Raw genomic sequence first — 17,834 nt, forward strand, 5'->3', positions numbered from 1 at the left:
CAGCACGTTCATCCGTCACGTTCCCAGTCCGTTGAAATTTTTCAAACATCCTTTATTGTATCGCTTTTAGGTCCTTTGGTTACATTAAACCTTCGTTGAAAACTTCGTCTTGTTGCAACAACACTGAGTTCTAGGCGGTGGAATTCCAACACCAGAAAAATCCTCTGTTCTAAGGAATAAACCATGTTGTCTACAGCACACTTGCACGTTGTGAACAGCACACGCTTACAGCAGAAAGACGACGTACAGAATGGCGCACCCACAGACTGCGTTGTCTTCTATATCGTTCACATCGCTTGCAGCGCCATCTGTTGTTGAAAATTGTAACTACTGTAATTTCGAAAGTTTGTCCGCCTGAAAATGTACTGTTGTCCCAAGCATATTGCAACAAACGGTGTATTTCTATCGCTGCTCGTTTAGTTTTTATTGCCGTTTCAAATATACCGGTCATTTTTGAAACACCCTGTATATTGCTATGTAAGCAATGAAGGTCAGGAGACTGCGATTGATCATCCATATATACATTAGTTTGTGAGGGTTGCAAAGATTCATGGGGAAATTATCCCTCCACTTGACCTGCTATTTTGCTAATTCATTTATGACCCCTTGGGTGTGTTTGATGACTCCCTGAGGATAATCTATCCTTCTTAAGAAACCACCCCTCCTTTCCCCCATCGTGTATTCCTCTCCCTCCCCTTTGGGAAAAAGGACAGTCCGTCACTCCTCCCCAGTTCAGTTCTGAGTCACTTTTCCCCCTCCTGGCAAATGCTGCAGGTCTGCACTCCATTCCCCAGTTCCCCTTCCCCATCTGGAAATTGGCAGGAAAAAGACTCAGTCTGTGATTAGTTGCTGGACTGTACTGATCTCATGACATGAAATAGGTGGTAAAGTCAAACAATATACTATTTATTTATGTAAACATTAATCTAATTAATTAATTAAATCGGTAGGAAATTTGCGGCTGTGGTTATCTTGTTTGCACAGGAAAAATAGTCCACTCTTGTGATGTTGGAGTTGTGAGATCAAAAATGGCGGGAAATAGTCCACTTGCACTACCCTATAAAATTAATTATTTAACAAAATATGGTTCAAATGGCTCTGAGCACTATGGGACTTAACATCTATGGTCATCAGTCCCCTAGAACTTAGAACTACTTAAACCTAACTAACTTAAGGACATCACACAACACCCAGTCACCACGAGGCAATTATTTAACAGTTTACAGGAGACAAGATAGGGAAAAAAGCTCTGGGGGGTATAAATCACATGGATATCTAAAACACTCACCCTCACCTTATGATGATTAATAAAAAATATTTTCAATGTCTCAGATCCAAATGCTAACATTTGCAAATCAAGTAATTAAATTTCGGCCACAAATAGATTGTAGTGCTACATATATCTGTGATCTTGTATGAACCGACACTTGAGAACACGAGCACCCTCCTCTACCAAACGTTTCCACCAAACATATCTGGAGAAGAAAAAGAAAACCGCACACCAAAGCATGCACCGTCTACCGACTTTAGAAGTTTCAGGAGCCGAAGCTGCACTATCATAGTGTGGACTAGAGACACACCTGTCTTAGTTCTGTTTGAGCTTTCATCACGTCCAGTCTTTCTGCTTGACTGTGTGAAGCAATTATATCTGGCACAAAAGAATAAATGTGACTGCTCTGGGAGGTGGCAGTGCGAATGGAATAACAATATTTCCGATGTGAAGAAACAGCCCAACAGTTGCGTTAAAAAAAAAAAAAACAATTTTTAACGCACCTACTGTGCTCTTTCTTCACATCGACATTCTTTAAAAACAGTTGCTGAAAATGATAAACAAATATCTGAATTCAAAAAGTGTCTTTGCGGTGGGAGGAGACATGTGAGCGGCTCCCGGCTGCTAAGTTTAGCTTCACCAGACAATTTTAACAGCAGAACTGCTAGGTCGCTGGCGTTTGCAGAAAAAAAACCAGAAAAGTCAACATGAAGTGTTCCAGACAAACGCGATATGTGACCAAACAGACAACTTTTATTGTTCCATTTACAGGCAGTTACCATTGTTACCAAGCTTGAACGTGCATCCCTTTTCTTCTTCTTCTTCTTCAGATCTTGCTCTAAGGGGCTGCTAGCTTGTTGATTTACATAATATCTAATAATAAATCAATACTTAAATATACAGCTCTAAAACCGGCAGTATATTTACTAAGTACAGCCGATACTTCTTCGGCCGATATGTCGATACTTCTTTGCGATGTATCGAGCGCCGATAACGGTATTTTTTTAAGTATTCATATATCGGATTACCGATATTTTTAAAAATATCAACAGTACTATTCCAAAGGTGGAACGCCATTAAGCAGGTAGTCATGTTTTGGCTCGTCGGTGCATTTCTGTGCAATAATTAACTACTGTAAATCAGAGTTCATAAACTGTTAAATTTTAGTGCCTGCTGTAGAAAGATAAAACCTGCAACGAGGAAGTAAGAATCAGAAAAGAGGCAAAATGAAGTAGCGTGGGGAGAGAGAAAAGAAGAAACAGAGGGTTAGGACGTGCCTAGGAGCTGGGCACTAATTCAGACACTGCACATTGTCGTGAAAATATAAGAGATAAGTCAGGTTGCTCTTCAAACTGGGGAAATGTTTAACCGGGGCTGGATGTTGCGTCGTCTTAACAGCAATGGAGGTCTTAGCGTAAGCACTTTCAGTTATGAGGAGATGATGATGAGGTCCCATACGCCGAGGGAGGCAGAATGTAATTTAGAATGTAGTAATAGATTCTCGTGTGAATGTTGTTGACGTGGGATTGGTGGACTCATATGCAGAATTCTGATTACCGAAGGGTCGACAAAGAAATGAGAAACTTGATATTTGTGCCTTGTAATAATAAGTAACCAGTGTAATGATCACGGTGATCGCATTGTGGATTTTGCTATAGTAGATGTATCATAATTAATAGCGAAAATGAACACGCTGAAACTATACAGTTAAGTGGAGCAATATCGTTCTGGTGAACAACGGCCCGCAATTTAAGCGTTTACGAGATAATTTCGAATGTAGTTACGAGCCACCACTGACTTCAGTATGAAATGTTGTGCTAGTCAGTACAACTGTATTTGAAATGTAAACTTCTGACTGGGCGCAAATTTCATCCAAGTCTAATGGTTAAGGGATGTGGTGGATGGACGAGGAGCCATCGTGACATTTTGGTTCAAATGCCTCTGAGCACTATGGGACTTCTAAGGTCATCAGTCCCCTAGAACTTAGAACTACTTAAACCTAACTAACCTAAGGACATCACACACATCCATGCCCGAGGCAGGATTCGGACCTGCGACCGTAGCAGTCGCGCGGTTCCAGACCGTGACATTTTGCTGCTGATGTAAAACAACATTTAACGCACCAATATGGTGCAGAATGGATAGGTCTAGCAGTGCCTGTACGTTGGCCTCCAAGGTCATCTGACCCCAATATCTGGATTTTTATCTTTGGGATCATGCGAAAGTGAAATGTGCAGTGCTCCTGGCGATACCGCAGCAGCGAACTGTACAGTGTTGTCAACATTTTCAAGATTATCCGGGAATGTTTGAAAAATGTTTGAAAAAAAAACCCTGACTCACAGCAGACCGAGTGCAGTATTGCAGCCAATTGCGAGGGCAACATGTGGAACAGCTCCTTTAGCAGGTACTAGTGTAACTTGCTGAAGCAGTATTGTATTTTTGTTAAAATGGTAGAGGCAGTGGGTGAAATTTGAGCCCGTATATGTGTGGACTTAATCGATAAATTTATATTTCTGATACATTTGTACTAACAGAATGTTTCAGAGTGAAGTCTGTGGCAGCTCCTAACCTAACAGTCACGACTGTTTCGCAAATGGTCGTTTGAGGAACTACTTTTACTCGGAACATTTTGGCTCTATTATCGTGTATTTTCACTTGTGTGAGGTATCGCTATTAATTGGATAATTACATTTCACGTGCATCATTCGAGGTCGAGTAGGTGGAACTGTTGAATATTTTGCGGGATGAAACAATAATGGAACACGAACACTAAATAAAATCTGAAGCACATTTCTTTCGGTGTCACTAGAGGAGAAAACGTGTATATCTGTTTGTCTGCGTCTATACTCTAAAAACCAGAATGAAGTGCTTCGCAAAGGGTACTTCACACTGTGCCACTTATCAGGGCTTCTTCCTGTTTCATCGGCGTATGGAGCATGGGAAGAAAGATTGCTTAAACTCTGCTGTGCGCGCTGTAATAAGTGTAATCCTGTCTCCTCGGACACTGTAGAAGTGATACGTTGGGGGTTCCAGGTCAGTCTTTCCAGTACCTACGTGCACTTCCCCCATGGATCAAACAAACGAGTGACAAATTAAAACTATGTGCCGGACCGAAACTCGAACTCGGGACCTTTGACTTTCGCGGGCAAGTGCTCTACTAACTGAGCTAGCCAATAGACCAATTGCCCGCGAAAGGCAAAGGTCCCGAGTTCGAGTTTCGGTCCGGCACACAGTTTTAATCTGGCAGGAGGTTTCCTATCACCGCACACTCCGCTGCAGAGAGAAAATCTCATTTTGGAAACCTGCAACAATTCGTATTGCATTTCTTTGTGTACGTTAAGTATTCCAGTTCTGTTTAGTACTGGTCCCACACATTTTAGCAATATTCTAGGATGGGTCGCACGAGTGTTTCTAGGCGAAATGGCACCTGAGTCACGTATGACTGAGCCAATGTGGATTATTCCATTACATATCCCTACAAGTTTCTGCACCCAAGAATTTGAGTTGATTGATTCTAATTGTGACTAAATGGATTTGTAATCATGCGATACGAAGTTTTAGTTCGTTTTGTGAAGCACAAACGGTCCTTCTTTGCAGATAAGAGCATCATCTATATCTGCATAATACATACTTCGCACTTACATTGTATTTTCCTTCCTTATGCGAGATATACAGGGTGTATCAAAAAGAATCATCCGATTTGGAACGTTTATATTTCAGAAACTAACAAACATATACGATGATTTTTGTTTGTTGGTGAACGGGAAACTTAAAAAGCTTCTTTTTTCCATACCTTTTCATAGGTGTTCAATATGCCCCTCTTGAGATGCAAGGCATATTTCAATGCGGTATTCAAATTATTCCCACACTGCAGCGAGCGTCTCTTGAGTTACAGCCTCCACAGCTGCTGTTATGCGACGTCTCAGTTGATTCATTGTTGTTGGCAACGGAGGCACGTAGAAGTCTTTTATAAACCCATAAAAAAATAATCATACACAGTCAGGTTCGGTGACACTGGAGGCCAGTAGTGTAAGGCTGAACCGTTTGGTCCAGTGCGACCAATCCATTGTTCAGTAATCCTTTGATTTAAACATTCCTGCACTTTCAAACGACAGTGAGGGAGCGCCCCATCCTGCTGGTAAAGAAGTCGTTTGAATCAGCCCAGAGATTTACCTTTGCACAAATAACAAGTTTCTCGGAATTTTTCCTGCTATAGTCTAATGCTTTATGCTGTTGGAGGATCCACACCATACCCAAACCCAGTACGAAAGTCACGCTGTGACACGCACTGCGCAAATCGTAGAACAAAAAACGCTTTCTATTGTCCCGACACCATTTTTACTAGAACTGAAGTGGACGCACACGGCTGCTACCTAGCGGGAACAATGTGAAACTCGAGAATTTGCTCTTTCCAACATTACGTTGTTCTCTTACATGTCTCAAATAATATAATAGTTGTGGTTTTTTTTTAATCAGATGATTCTTTTTGATACATCCTGTATGTTGGCGGCAGTGGGATTGCTCCACAGTATGCCGCAAATGCCTCTTCTCTAAACTTTCTGAATATTGTATCGCAAAAACAACGCTTTCTTCACTACAAGGATTCCCAATGTGGTTGATGGAACATTTGCATGGTACTCTTGTCTGACCGATCATTCCCCTTGATTATGTAGCAGCACGCCTCCAAATTTCTTCGATGTCTTCCTTTAATCCGATCTTGCGGGGATACCAAGCACTCGAGCAGTAATCAAGAATGTATCGCGTAACTGTTCTGTAAGCGGTCTCCTAAAACATGAGCTACAATTTTCTAGAATTCTCCCAGTAAACTGAAATCGACCGTTTGTCTTCCCTAAAACCACCCTTATGTGAAAAACACTGAGGTGAATGTCAATATTGTATGCCAGGTCATTAATACACAACTCGAACACCAGTGGTGACAACGCATTTACCTAGGGCACACCTGGAGTTACTCGTACATTTATCGACGACTCTCCATTCAAGATAACTCGCTGCGTTCTACCACGAAATTCTCAACACAGTCACAAATTTCGCTTGGTATATAAAAGCCGAAGCGGAGCGTGTAACAGGATAAGGTAAGTAAAACTGCAGACGTAGAGCCCATGTGAAGCCATTATTTCGTCAGCATGTAAGGTGTCAGGCAAATCCAACACCTTCCATGAAAACCTTGACATGATAAGCAGTATGTCACACTGACATTAAATTAACCAAAGTAATACGATCATCGAGTGAGCAAATGGAATACCTCAGACTAACACAAGAACGCCTAAATGCATGTCATACCTTCCCACCGTGAAACAGACGCAGTTCCGAGGGGAGAAACGAGAACAGAAGCCGAGAGCAGAACCGTGTTGAGCTAGAAGGCCCTACGGTAAGGGACGGACACCCACGTCGCCAGCCAATCGCCAAGACCACCCCCAGCCCATGTTAAAAGATAGAGCCCTCCAGAAGAACAGTATAGATCTTACGATAACTCTAAAAGGGCCACACCAGCTGCAAGTTTTAGCGTGAGACTTTTTCGCGTCTGTTACGTTGCAAACGTTAAAAACATTGCCCCACCACGAAAAGTATAACGTTTCTCATTGGATAGACAGAATTTTTGTAGGCGGAGCTTAATGTTAACATTGAGACCCTGATTGGTCAGTTGAAAACACAGCCAGGTAGCTTTTTTTAAACCAACTTCGGTAAATTGTAGTAAGGAGAAGTTAGGGGAGAGTTGCTTCCGAGACGGCGAGGTGTGGAGCTGCGCCGCCGCCGCCCCCTGACGCTGCCTAAACACCGACAAGGTAATGAACGCACGCAGTGCCGCGTTTTTGAGTGCATAAGGCTTCACTCAGAATTGCAGAAGTCCCATCTGTTACATCCCCTTTTTACGTAATACTAGTGTCGATCGTCAATTAAATCTCATGATGTTCACATTTGCTACTTGAAGTAAAAATCTGAAACGCAATGATTTTTCTGTTATATAATTATCGAGAAGCCACATCAGCCACCGTAATTTACGACAAGTTAGATAAGTAATTAAAGATAATTGAGGGTCACTGTAGACCATTTTGATAGTTTTCTCTTTTATGAAACTTAACTAAACCTTTGAGCCTAACTACTCGTCCTCTCTCAAATGCTGACATCTGCTTACGCTGTCTGTGGGGCACAGTTACTGTCCGACTGAATACACGGAATGAAATTCGCAAAGACTTTACGCCCTGGTATCGACCTGTTCTTTACCAATTGTGCAGTGAGCTTGAGGTTCAGCATCACATGTTCACCCAGCGGCCGCCGAAGTTTACAGTTTTGCAATTCCGTCAATACCAGTATCAATAGCAGTTTGTGACCAGTCTGCGTAACACAGCCATTGTAAATTCATGTACACGTTTTTGCGAGACATCGTCGCCTTTCTAGCAACGATATCCACTTGCGATTCCTAACCTACATTGTCGTTAACCTGGCGTATTGCTCCAATAAAATCGCCGCCTGAATTCCTTCCATAGTTCACTGGTCTACATAAATTTTTCGATGATGTTGGCCGGCCGTTGTGGCCGAGCGGTTCTAGGCGATTCAGTCTGGAACCATACGACCGCTACTGTCAGGTTCGAATCCTGCCTCGGGCATGGATGTGTGTGATGTCCTTAGGTTAGTTAGGTTTAAGTAGTTCTAAGTTCTAGGGGACTGATGACCTCAGAAGTTAAGTCCCATATTGCTCAGAGCCATTTGAACCACCCTGCAGCAGTTATGTATCTCTCATTTTTTCAAGTTTATCACGATGCGTTTCGAGAATTTATTCTCACTGTCATGTGCAAGCCGGCCGGAGTGGCCGAGCGGTTCTAGGCGCTTCAGTCTGGAACCGCGCGACCGTTACGGTCGCAGGTTCGAATCCTGCCTCGGGCATGGATGTGTGTGATGTCCTTAGGTTAGTTAGGTTTAAGTAGTTCTAAGTTCTAGGGGACTGATGACCTTAGAAGTTGAGTCCCATAGTGCTCAGAGCCATTTGAACCATTTTTTGTCATGTGCAAATATTTACGTAATAATTTTGTGTGTTGTTTGCATGTGGCCTATTCAGCCTCTCTTGCACTGTAGTTGCCTTTTTGATGCGCGTTACGCAAAAAACCGCACATGCGCAAACCATAAATCACACGTATTTTCAGCTTCCAATTCCAATGTGCAATCAAGGATTTCAAGAAACCAAGTAGTGACCACTACGTCATCCTTCGATCCATTGTAGAACTTGGAAACCCATTCGTTCACATTTTTGTTGAACGCAGTTGGTTTTTATCATCCTGTATTAACATATTTCCTTTTATCAATAGTGCAATTTATAAACAATGTTTTGTGAGTAGAATAAAATTTCCAATGGTAACCTTAACTGCATTTTCGACGTTATTTTACCAGCTAACTAAAAATAGGAAAGCCTTGAACCCCTTCCACTAAATTTAGTTAGTATTAAGATTCTAATACAGGGAGTGCAGTGGAGCTGACGCTGAAATCATTAAGTATTTGATTATATCATCGCTAATCTCACTGAACTCTTCAGAACACTACGTGTCATGTGTGGTCTGGCGTCTCCTTACCAGCAACAGGTCCCAGGTTCAAACTAGTCAATTCCCTAAAAAACACGCTCAGAGCGTCGTTGCGCGAAAGTGGTAGAGTGACACGACTTAGAACAAACATACACCACGCACAATGTTAGAAGCATGTTGGGTTACTGATGAGAAGGAAAGCCGCTGCACAGTTTTAGTTGGACTCACAGTTTCTTAGGTCGCTGTTGATCCCGTTCCTCTTCAGCTCGCTGACGATCTCGCAGCGCTCCAGCTGCTTGGCGTCGCTACTGCCCAGAATGAGCACCAGGGCAATACTCAGGAGGATGGTCACCGAAGGCATCTCTGCTGCGCGTGCTCTCTGCGGAGGGTACAGTGCGAACAGCGGCGGGCGAAGAGGTGCTTTTATCACGCCGCTTCACGCCTCGTATGCGGCCACAGCCCCCACCCCACTCCACTGTAGCGGGGTCTGCAACGCTGCACTGGCGCGATAAACAAAAACGGTAACTTCTCGGACGTGCAGCTGGCTTTTGCCACACTTGTAAACAACGTGCGACGTCATCTGGCTCCGCCGACCACCTCGCTTATTTACAACAAGCATTCTCTCATTCCACCGTTATGGTCTAATGACGACGTTTAGTTCACCGGATCGATTTGGCAACTGTTCGGTTTCATTTTGAGCCGAGCTTATGGCAGTCCAACTTGGATGAAACATTGAAGTAGCAAAGTAATAAATAAATGTCGTGTGACTAGGGCCTCCCGTCGGGCAGACCGCTCGCCTGGTGCAAGTCTTTTCATTTGACGCCACTTCGGCGACTTGCGCGTCGATGGGGATGAAATGATGATGATGAGGACAACACAACACCCAGTCCCCCTGAACGGAGAAAATCTCCGACCCAGCCGGGAATCGAACCCGGGCCCTTAGGACTGACAGTCTGTCGCACTGACCACTCAGCTACCGGGGGGGGGGGGGGGGAGGACAGTAGCAAAGTGATCCCAAATTTAAGCACATCCAAAATCAGTAGTAGTACTTACAAAGAAACCAGTGGTTATTAAAGGAGAGGCTCTTGGTTAATATTTTTCTCATCAATATGACCGGGTTCCTAGGAGGAAGTTGTTGTCTGTTCTACAAGATTATGGAATAGGAGGCAAACTTTTGCAAGCAATTAAAGGTCTTTACATGGATAGTCAGGCAGCAGTTAGAGTTGATGGTAAATTGAGTTCATGGTTCAGAGTAGTTTCAGGGGTAAGACAAGGCTGCAACCTGTCTCCACTGTTGTTCATATTATTTATGGATCATATGTTGAAAACAATTGACTGGCTGGGTGAGATTAAGATATGAGGACACAAAATAAGCAGTCTTGCATATGCGGATGACTTAGTTGTGATGGCAGATTCGATTGAAAGTTTGCAAAGTAATATTTCAGAGCTAGATCAGAAATGTAAGGACTATGGTATGAAGATTAGCATCTCCAAAACGAAAGTAATGTCAGTGGGAAAGAAATATAAACGGATTGAGTGCCAAATAGGAGGAACAAAGTTAGAACAGGTGGATGGTTTCAAGTACTTAGGATGCATATTCTCACAGGATGGCAACGTAGTGAAAGAACTGGAAGCGAGGTGTAGCGAAGCTAATGCAGTGAGCGCTCAGCTACGATCTACTCTCTTCTGCAAGAAGGAAGTCAGTACCAAGACAAAGTTATCTGTGCACCGTTCGATCTTTCGACCAACTTTGTTGTATGGGAGCGAAAGCTGGGTGGATTCAGGTTACCTTATCAACAAGGTTGAGGTTACGGATATGAAAGTAGCTAGGATGATTGCAGGTACTAGTAGATGGGAACAATGGCAGGAGGGTGTCCACAATGAGGAAATCAAAGAAAAACTGGGAATGAACTCTATAGATGTGGCAGTCATATAGATGTGGCAGTCAGGGCGAACAGGCTTAGATGGTGGGGTCATGTTACACGCATGGGAGAAGCAAGGTTACCCAAGAGACTCATGGATTCAGCAGTAGAGGGTAGGAGGAGTCGGGGCAGACCGAGGAGAAGGTACCTGGATTCGGTGAAGAATGATTTTGAAGTAATAGGTGTAACATCAGAAGAGGCACCAATGTTAGCACTGAATAGGGGATCATGGAGGAACTGTATAAGGGGGGCTATGCTCCAGACTGAACGCTGAAAGGCATAATCAGTCTTAAATGATGATGATGATGATGATGATGATGATTTTAAATTTCTTTCTGGCAGAGTTCTCTTCTTATCTAGTGCTCTTTCATTCCGCAGCTGTCCCGTAGAAACAGGAACATCGATATTTCGTGGAACTCCCTTGTTGGCCCAACGGTAGTACTGTAAGGTGCCAGGACATGAGCACTTAAACGTTAGCTTACCAACATTAGTATTAACAATAAAGGGGTTGGCAGTGGTATCAGATCATGACTCCATTGAATTATGATAAATATGAGGCACTCTCGCCCAGTATTCCTTGCATGTCTGCATGATTGAGCCACTAACTTAAAGCCTTAGTGAAAAGTGTCGGAAGTTGAGAATTGTGGAATATAAAGTGTGCAGATAGCCGTAGCTCGCCGGGCTGCCGTGGGCGGCAGGTAGCGGTCACCAGAAACGCGGGACAATACGGCGCTTTTGGGGGAAGCGCGGCAACCGGAGCCACCTGTGCTGGGCAACACGTGGCGAAGACTGGAATTTAGTTTGCCTAGGGGCGTTGTGACCTAATCGATCATTGGGTAGATCTCAGAAATGCCGATGGAGGGATTTAGGCGATGATAGAGCGTTCGACATTGGCCGAAACTGAGTATTCTTCCGCCACGTTTTCGTACGCGTGGGAGACGGGAGAATTGTGCAGAGAGGACTTCGCCTTCAGCCATCGAGCGGTACAGACTTGGAGACGGCGTCTTGGCCATCGTCTTCGAAGGGAGATATACGGTCTGTATCGCAGCACTGCACCAACGCGTGTTCCGTGCAGAGTTCTGCGGTTAGAGCTCTTTGTGTGCTCAGAAGCGAGATTTTCACCAACGCTTAATCGCTTCCGACAACTTACCTAATATTCTTGATCTGCTAGTTATCCCTGCGAGGTGCCGAGTATTTATCAACGCAGCTGCCGGTAATAGGGACGCGTAATTGCAAATTGTTATTGCGCCATTCTCAGGAGTGTGTGGGTGCACAAAGAAATTCACATTTTTGTTGTAAATTTTGGCAGTTGTGGAGGATATCAAATTAAAATGCCAATATTACAATAGAATTATCGACTTCATTGTAGCTAACATTTACCCTGTCCCAGTAAGCTTTACATGTACTCTAGTCACTGCATAGCTTGCCCAGACGGGAAGGAAAGAAGGTTTGCGGTCTCCTAAGAAACGAATTAATTTTTTTAAAAAAGAGTTCGTCTTTAATATTCTTCTCATAAATTTTAAACTCTTTTCTGGCGGAGCGTTCTCTTCTCATTCAGAGCTCTTTCATTGCGCGGTTGTCCCACAGTAACAGACAACACCGATGTTTTGTGTTAACTTCTATGTTGGCCTAACGCTAGTAATACCTACGAGAAAATGAATAATTGTTGAAAGAAGAAGCTCGTGGTTAATATTCTCCTAATCAGTTTTAAATTTCTTCCTGGCAGGGCATTTTCTTGTTATACAGTGCTTTTTCATTGCACGGCTGTCCCATAGAAACAGGAACACCGATATTTCGTATAATCGCCTTGTTCTCGCAGCTGTAATGGTACCTATGAAGAAATGAATTGTTATGGAAGGAAGACGCTCGTAGATCATATTATTCTCGTCAATTTTAAGTTTCTCTTGGCAGAGCGTTATCTTCTTATCGAGTGCTCTTTCATTGTGCTGCGTTCCGATAGAAGCGGGCAATACCGATGTTTCGCGTAATGTCGTTGTTGACCCAGCATTGGTTTAGCCACTATTCGATTGGTCTTCGAACTGTCTACGAACAGCTTTCATTGCTTTGCAAGCTACGCTCATCCCATAGCTTCAGCTAGTTCGTTTACACAGATACAGTGCCTAAGTTTTTCGTCCATCTCACAGTTTTTTCAGCTTTGTCTACTTTATCAATTTATGGTATTTAGGACGGTGCCGAAAAATTTTCTTTCCTTGCTCAGAAACCCAGTAGCTCTGAAGATTAGATCACACTAAAAGTCGTTTATTTCAATGTGAATGATTGCCTTGCACAGAATGCGTTAATCAGATGGCACGAAGACGTATGATCACTACTTGGTTTCTTGAAATCCTTGATTGCTCATTGGAATTGGAAGTTGAAAATACGTGTGATTTATGGTTTGCGCATGTGCGGTTTTTTCCGTAATGCGCATCAAAAGGGCAACTACAGTGCAAGAGAGGCTGAATAGGCCACATGCAAACAATACACAAAATTCTTACGTAAATATTTGCACATGACAGTGAGAATAAATTCTCGAAACGCATCGTGATAAACTTGAAAAAATGAGAGTACAGAACTGCTGCAGTGTGGTTCAAATGGCTCTGAGCACTATGGGACTTAACTTCTGAGGTCATCAGTCCCCTAGAACTTAGAACTACTTAAACCTAACTAACCTAAGGACAGCACACACACTTCCATACTGGGAAGGATTCGAACCTGACAGTAGCGGTCGTATGGTTCCAGACTGAAGCGCCTAGAACCGCTCGGCCACAACGGCCGGCCAACATCATCGAAAAATTGATGTAGACCAGTGAACTATGGAAGGAATTCAGGCGGCGATTTTATTGGAGCAATACGCCAGGTTAACGACAATGTAGGTTAGGAATCGCAAGTGGATATCGTTGCTAGAAAGGCGACGATGTCTCGCAAAACCGTGTACATAAATTTACAATGGCTGTGTTACGCAGACTGGTCACAAACTGCTGTTGATACTGGTATTGACGGAAATGCAAAACTGTAAACTTCGGCGGCCGCTGGGTGAACATGTGATGCTGAACCTCAAGCTCACCGCACAATTGGTAAAGAACATGTCAATACCAGGGCGTAAAGTCTTTGCGAATTTCATTCCGTGTACTCAGTCGGACAGTAACTCTGCCCCACAGACAGCGTAAGCAGATGTCAGCATTTGAGAGAGGACGAGTAGTTAGGCTCAAAGATGCCGGTTGCAGTAATCCGCGAGGCGGTCGACGTTTGGCTAGGAGCGATACCACTATTCGACGGCGGTGGTAGGAATGGGTCAGCTATGGCCGAAGACAACATCAAGAAGGAAGCAGTCGATCTAAAGTGATGACAGGACGTGAGCCCCGGATTCATCCTTATAATCGATCTGTTGTGCAACTGGTGCTTCGGTGACTACGAGGACCATTAAGAAGCGGCTCACAGAAAGGGAGCTGAGTTTACGGCGCCCCTTGCACTGATTGCTATTGACTCTGTCACCAAGAAGACCGTTTGCAGTGGTGTCGGGCACATCCTGCCTGGAGTCTCATTGAATGGAGTAAAATTGTCGTCAGTGATGAGTCCCGCCTGTAACTGAGCCTCCATCACCAACGAAGACATGTCTGGAGACGGCCCAGACAGCGGTAGTATACCAGCCTAACTGTCGCCCACCATGAGCCGGACAACCAGGTCTGTGGTGCGATTTCATTTCATAGCAGCTGGTCCCGGCGGAGGTTCGAGTCCTCCCTCGGGCATGGGTGTGTGTGTTTTTGTCCTTAGGATAATTTAGGTTAAGTAGTGTGTAGGCTTAGGGACTGATGACCTTAGCAGTTAAGTCCCATAAGATTTCACACACATTTGAACATTTTTCATTTCATAGCAGAACGTCTTTGGTCCCCAGCTGCGGCAGCCGAGTCCAGTTGTAAATCGACGATATTCTACGCCCCGTTTTGACGCCTTTCTCATTCTGGTATTATAGTTCAGCAAGATAATACCGGCTCGCACACAACGAAACTTTCTGCAGCTTGTCTTCGTGCTTGTCAAACTCTACCTTGACCGGGAAAGTCACCGAATCTCTCCGTAATTGAGAACGCTTGGAGCATTGTGGGCAGGGCCCTCCAACATCTAGTGATTTTGATGATCTAACGTGCTATTCGGTTAGAATGTGGCACGATACCCTCAGGACATCCAACATCTCTATCAATCAATGCTATGTCGAATAACTGCTTGTGTCAGAACCATGGGTGTACCAAGGCGTTACTGACTTGCACAATTTGGCTCAATTTGTGACTCTCTTACTCTTGAATAAATAGTCCAAGTTTTATGAAATTGCAATGATTTATTTGCCTGTGAACAAACTGTCTGATGTACCAGCCAGATACAGCCGGCAACTGCGCTACAGCCACAAGTCGTGACAAGGAGCACGTTCCGTGTCATGCACCATTTTTAGGCGAGCACCAACTACGATGTAACGTCTGACGTGCTTGACGACGTGAAACACGTACCGGACGGTTTTATTGAGTGATTTTATGGCGCTTGTAGCGGTTCACGGTCGCACAACTGAAGATAAAGCATGCCTTTTCCGTCGGTCCACTGACATCCACGAAGAGACCGTTTTGTAGCACCTCGTCTCGCTCGTGAGCACTCTGCGTGTGCTTAAAAGCTGGACCTCACTTCCCGAGTCTCTCTTACGTCCGATTTTTAGAAGGAACAGCATGTAGCTCGATGCTCGTTACAATCCCGTATTCGATCGCGCAACGTATTAAAACTAACAAATGACGTAAGACATCATATGAATGGTGGCAGACGTGTTGCGGCCAAACATGTCGTAGGCAGCTTATCGGGTGATCATGGAGTTTGCGATCAAATAATCACGCCATTGTTCTGTCATGAGATTCCATGGCCCCTAAATTAATGCAAATTACTTCCTTCTAGCTACCTGAACATCATGCTGTGGACTAATTTTATTGTGATTTTAATGAGTGGCGTGATAATATTATTTGGAAGTTGGAAGGCCATTGATTATAGCACGCTAGAAATTGTACGACAATGAAAGCAAAAGAGTTCTCGTAGCATGGTTCCACAGCAGTTTAAGAGATAACTGCGAATGTGTGGTTACGTGCTGTCGCTGACTTCAGGGTGAAATATTGTACCATATTGTACCATAGGACAACAACGAAGAGGGAATAAAAAGAGTGGACGATCAAGAACGAAGTGCTCGTATTAAGAAGGGTGTAAGACAAGGCTGTAGCCTTTCGCCCCTACTCTTCAATCTGTACATCGAGGAAGCAATGATGGAAATAAAAGAAAGGTTCAGGAGTGGAATTAAAATACAAGGTGAAAGGATATCAATGATACGATTCGCTGATGACATTGCTATCCTGAGTGAAAGTGAAGAAGAATTAAATGATCTGCTGAACGGAATGAACTGTCTAATGAGTACACAGTATGGTTTGAGAGTAAATCGGAGAAAGACGAAGGTAATGAGAAGTAGTAGAAATGAGAACAGCGAGAAACTTAACAGATTGATGGTCACGAAGTCAATGAAGTTAAGGAATTCTGCTACCTAGGCAGTAAAATAACCTATGACGGACGGAGCAAGGAGGACATCAAAAGCAGACTCGCTATGGCAAAAAAGGCATTTCTGACCAAGAGAAGTCTACTAATATCAAATACCGGCCTTAATTTGAGGAAGAAATTTCTGAGGATGTACGTCTGGAGTACAGCATTGTGTGGTAGTGAAACATGGACTGTGGGAAAACCGGAACAGAAGAGAATCGAAGCATTTGAGATGTGGTGCTATAGACGAATGTTGAAAATTAGGTGGACTGATAAGGTAAGGAATGAGGAGGGTCTACGCAGAATCGGAGAGGAAAGGAATATGTGGAAAACACTGATAAGGAGAAGGGACAGGATGATAGGACATCTGCTAAGACATGAGGGAATAACTTCCATGGTACTAGAGGGAGCTGTAGAGGGCAAAAACTGTAGAGGAAGACAGAGATTGGAATAAGTCAAGCAAATAATTGAGGACGTAGGTTGCAAGTGCTACTCTGAGATGAAGAGGTTAGCACAGGAAAGGAATTCGTGGCGGGCCGCATCAAACCAGTCAGTAGACTGATGACAAAAAAAAGGACAGTATTTCACCCTGAAGTCAGCGGCAGTACGTAGCTACATATTCGCAATTAGCACCTATGGCTACTTTTCAGTGTTCGACTATCCGTTCCGATAGCTGAGTGGTCAGCGTGACGGATTGGCGTCCTACGGGCCCGGGTCGGGGATTTTTTCCGCTCAGGGACTGGGTGTTGTGTTGTGTTGTGTTTATCATCATTTCATCCCCATCCGGCGCGCAGGTCGCCTGATGTGGCGTCGCATGTTAGTAAGACCTGCACCAATGTAGCCGGACCTGTCCCGTAAGGGGCCTCCCGGCCAGTGACGTCAAACGCTCTTTTCCATTTCCTGTATTCGACGTAGTCTCCTGCTGTATATACTAATCTAAAGAATTTAAATGTCATCATGAGGCTAATAACAATTCTTCCATTTTTTTTTAATTTGTAACGTCGGTGAGTCTCAGTTTCCATAACTGTGAATCTGGAAGAATTACTACTGCCAGTAGAACATGTAGTCTGTTGTCTGAGCTATTAAGAGGTCGTCTATCTTAGTTTCTCTGCCGCAGGCAGAATTTCATTAGGAATAGACTGTCGTGAGATTGAAACAATATGGCAAATGGATAAGCACAAATTGCTGGAGGACAAAGGCAAAGTTGTGGGTGTATGCATGAGTAGGGTAAATATACATTGAGAAAGTCACGGGATAGCGATATGGCGGTAGTATCACATACACAAGGTATAAAACGGCAGTGGATTTGCAGAGCTGTCATTTGTACGCAAGTGATTCGCGTGAAAAGGTTCCGACGTGATTATGGCCGCACACACTTTGTCCTATCTATCTCCATTTCGGAGATAGATAGGAAATCCGATACTCCGAAATCCAAGTGTCAAGGACGTGCTGAAAATAGCAAATTTTAGATATTATCTACCACCACGGACAACGCAGTGGCCGACAGCCTTAACTTAACGACCGAAAGCAGCGGCGTTTGCCTGTTGTCAGTGCTGACAG

At 43.9% G+C, this 17,834-nt stretch overlaps 1 protein-coding gene across 1 annotated transcript in view; it reads right to left on the bottom strand.

Moving 5' to 3' along the window:
- Positions 1-9,183, bottom strand: part of LOC126191303 (lysozyme-like) — a 36,438-nt gene extending 27,255 nt beyond the window's left edge. The window contains exon 1 of the mRNA XM_049932131.1: positions 9,031-9,183. Within this exon, the coding sequence (XP_049788088.1) occupies positions 9,031-9,163 (133 nt within the window). The 5' untranslated portion in view covers positions 9,164-9,183. The remainder of the gene's footprint in view (positions 1-9,030) is intronic.
- Positions 9,184-17,834: the final 8,651 nt, after the last annotated feature.

Source organism: Schistocerca cancellata, chromosome 6 (genome assembly GCF_023864275.1).
Source record: "Schistocerca cancellata isolate TAMUIC-IGC-003103 chromosome 6, iqSchCanc2.1, whole genome shotgun sequence".
In the NCBI taxonomy this organism is placed as follows: domain Eukaryota; kingdom Metazoa; phylum Arthropoda; class Insecta; order Orthoptera; family Acrididae; genus Schistocerca; species Schistocerca cancellata.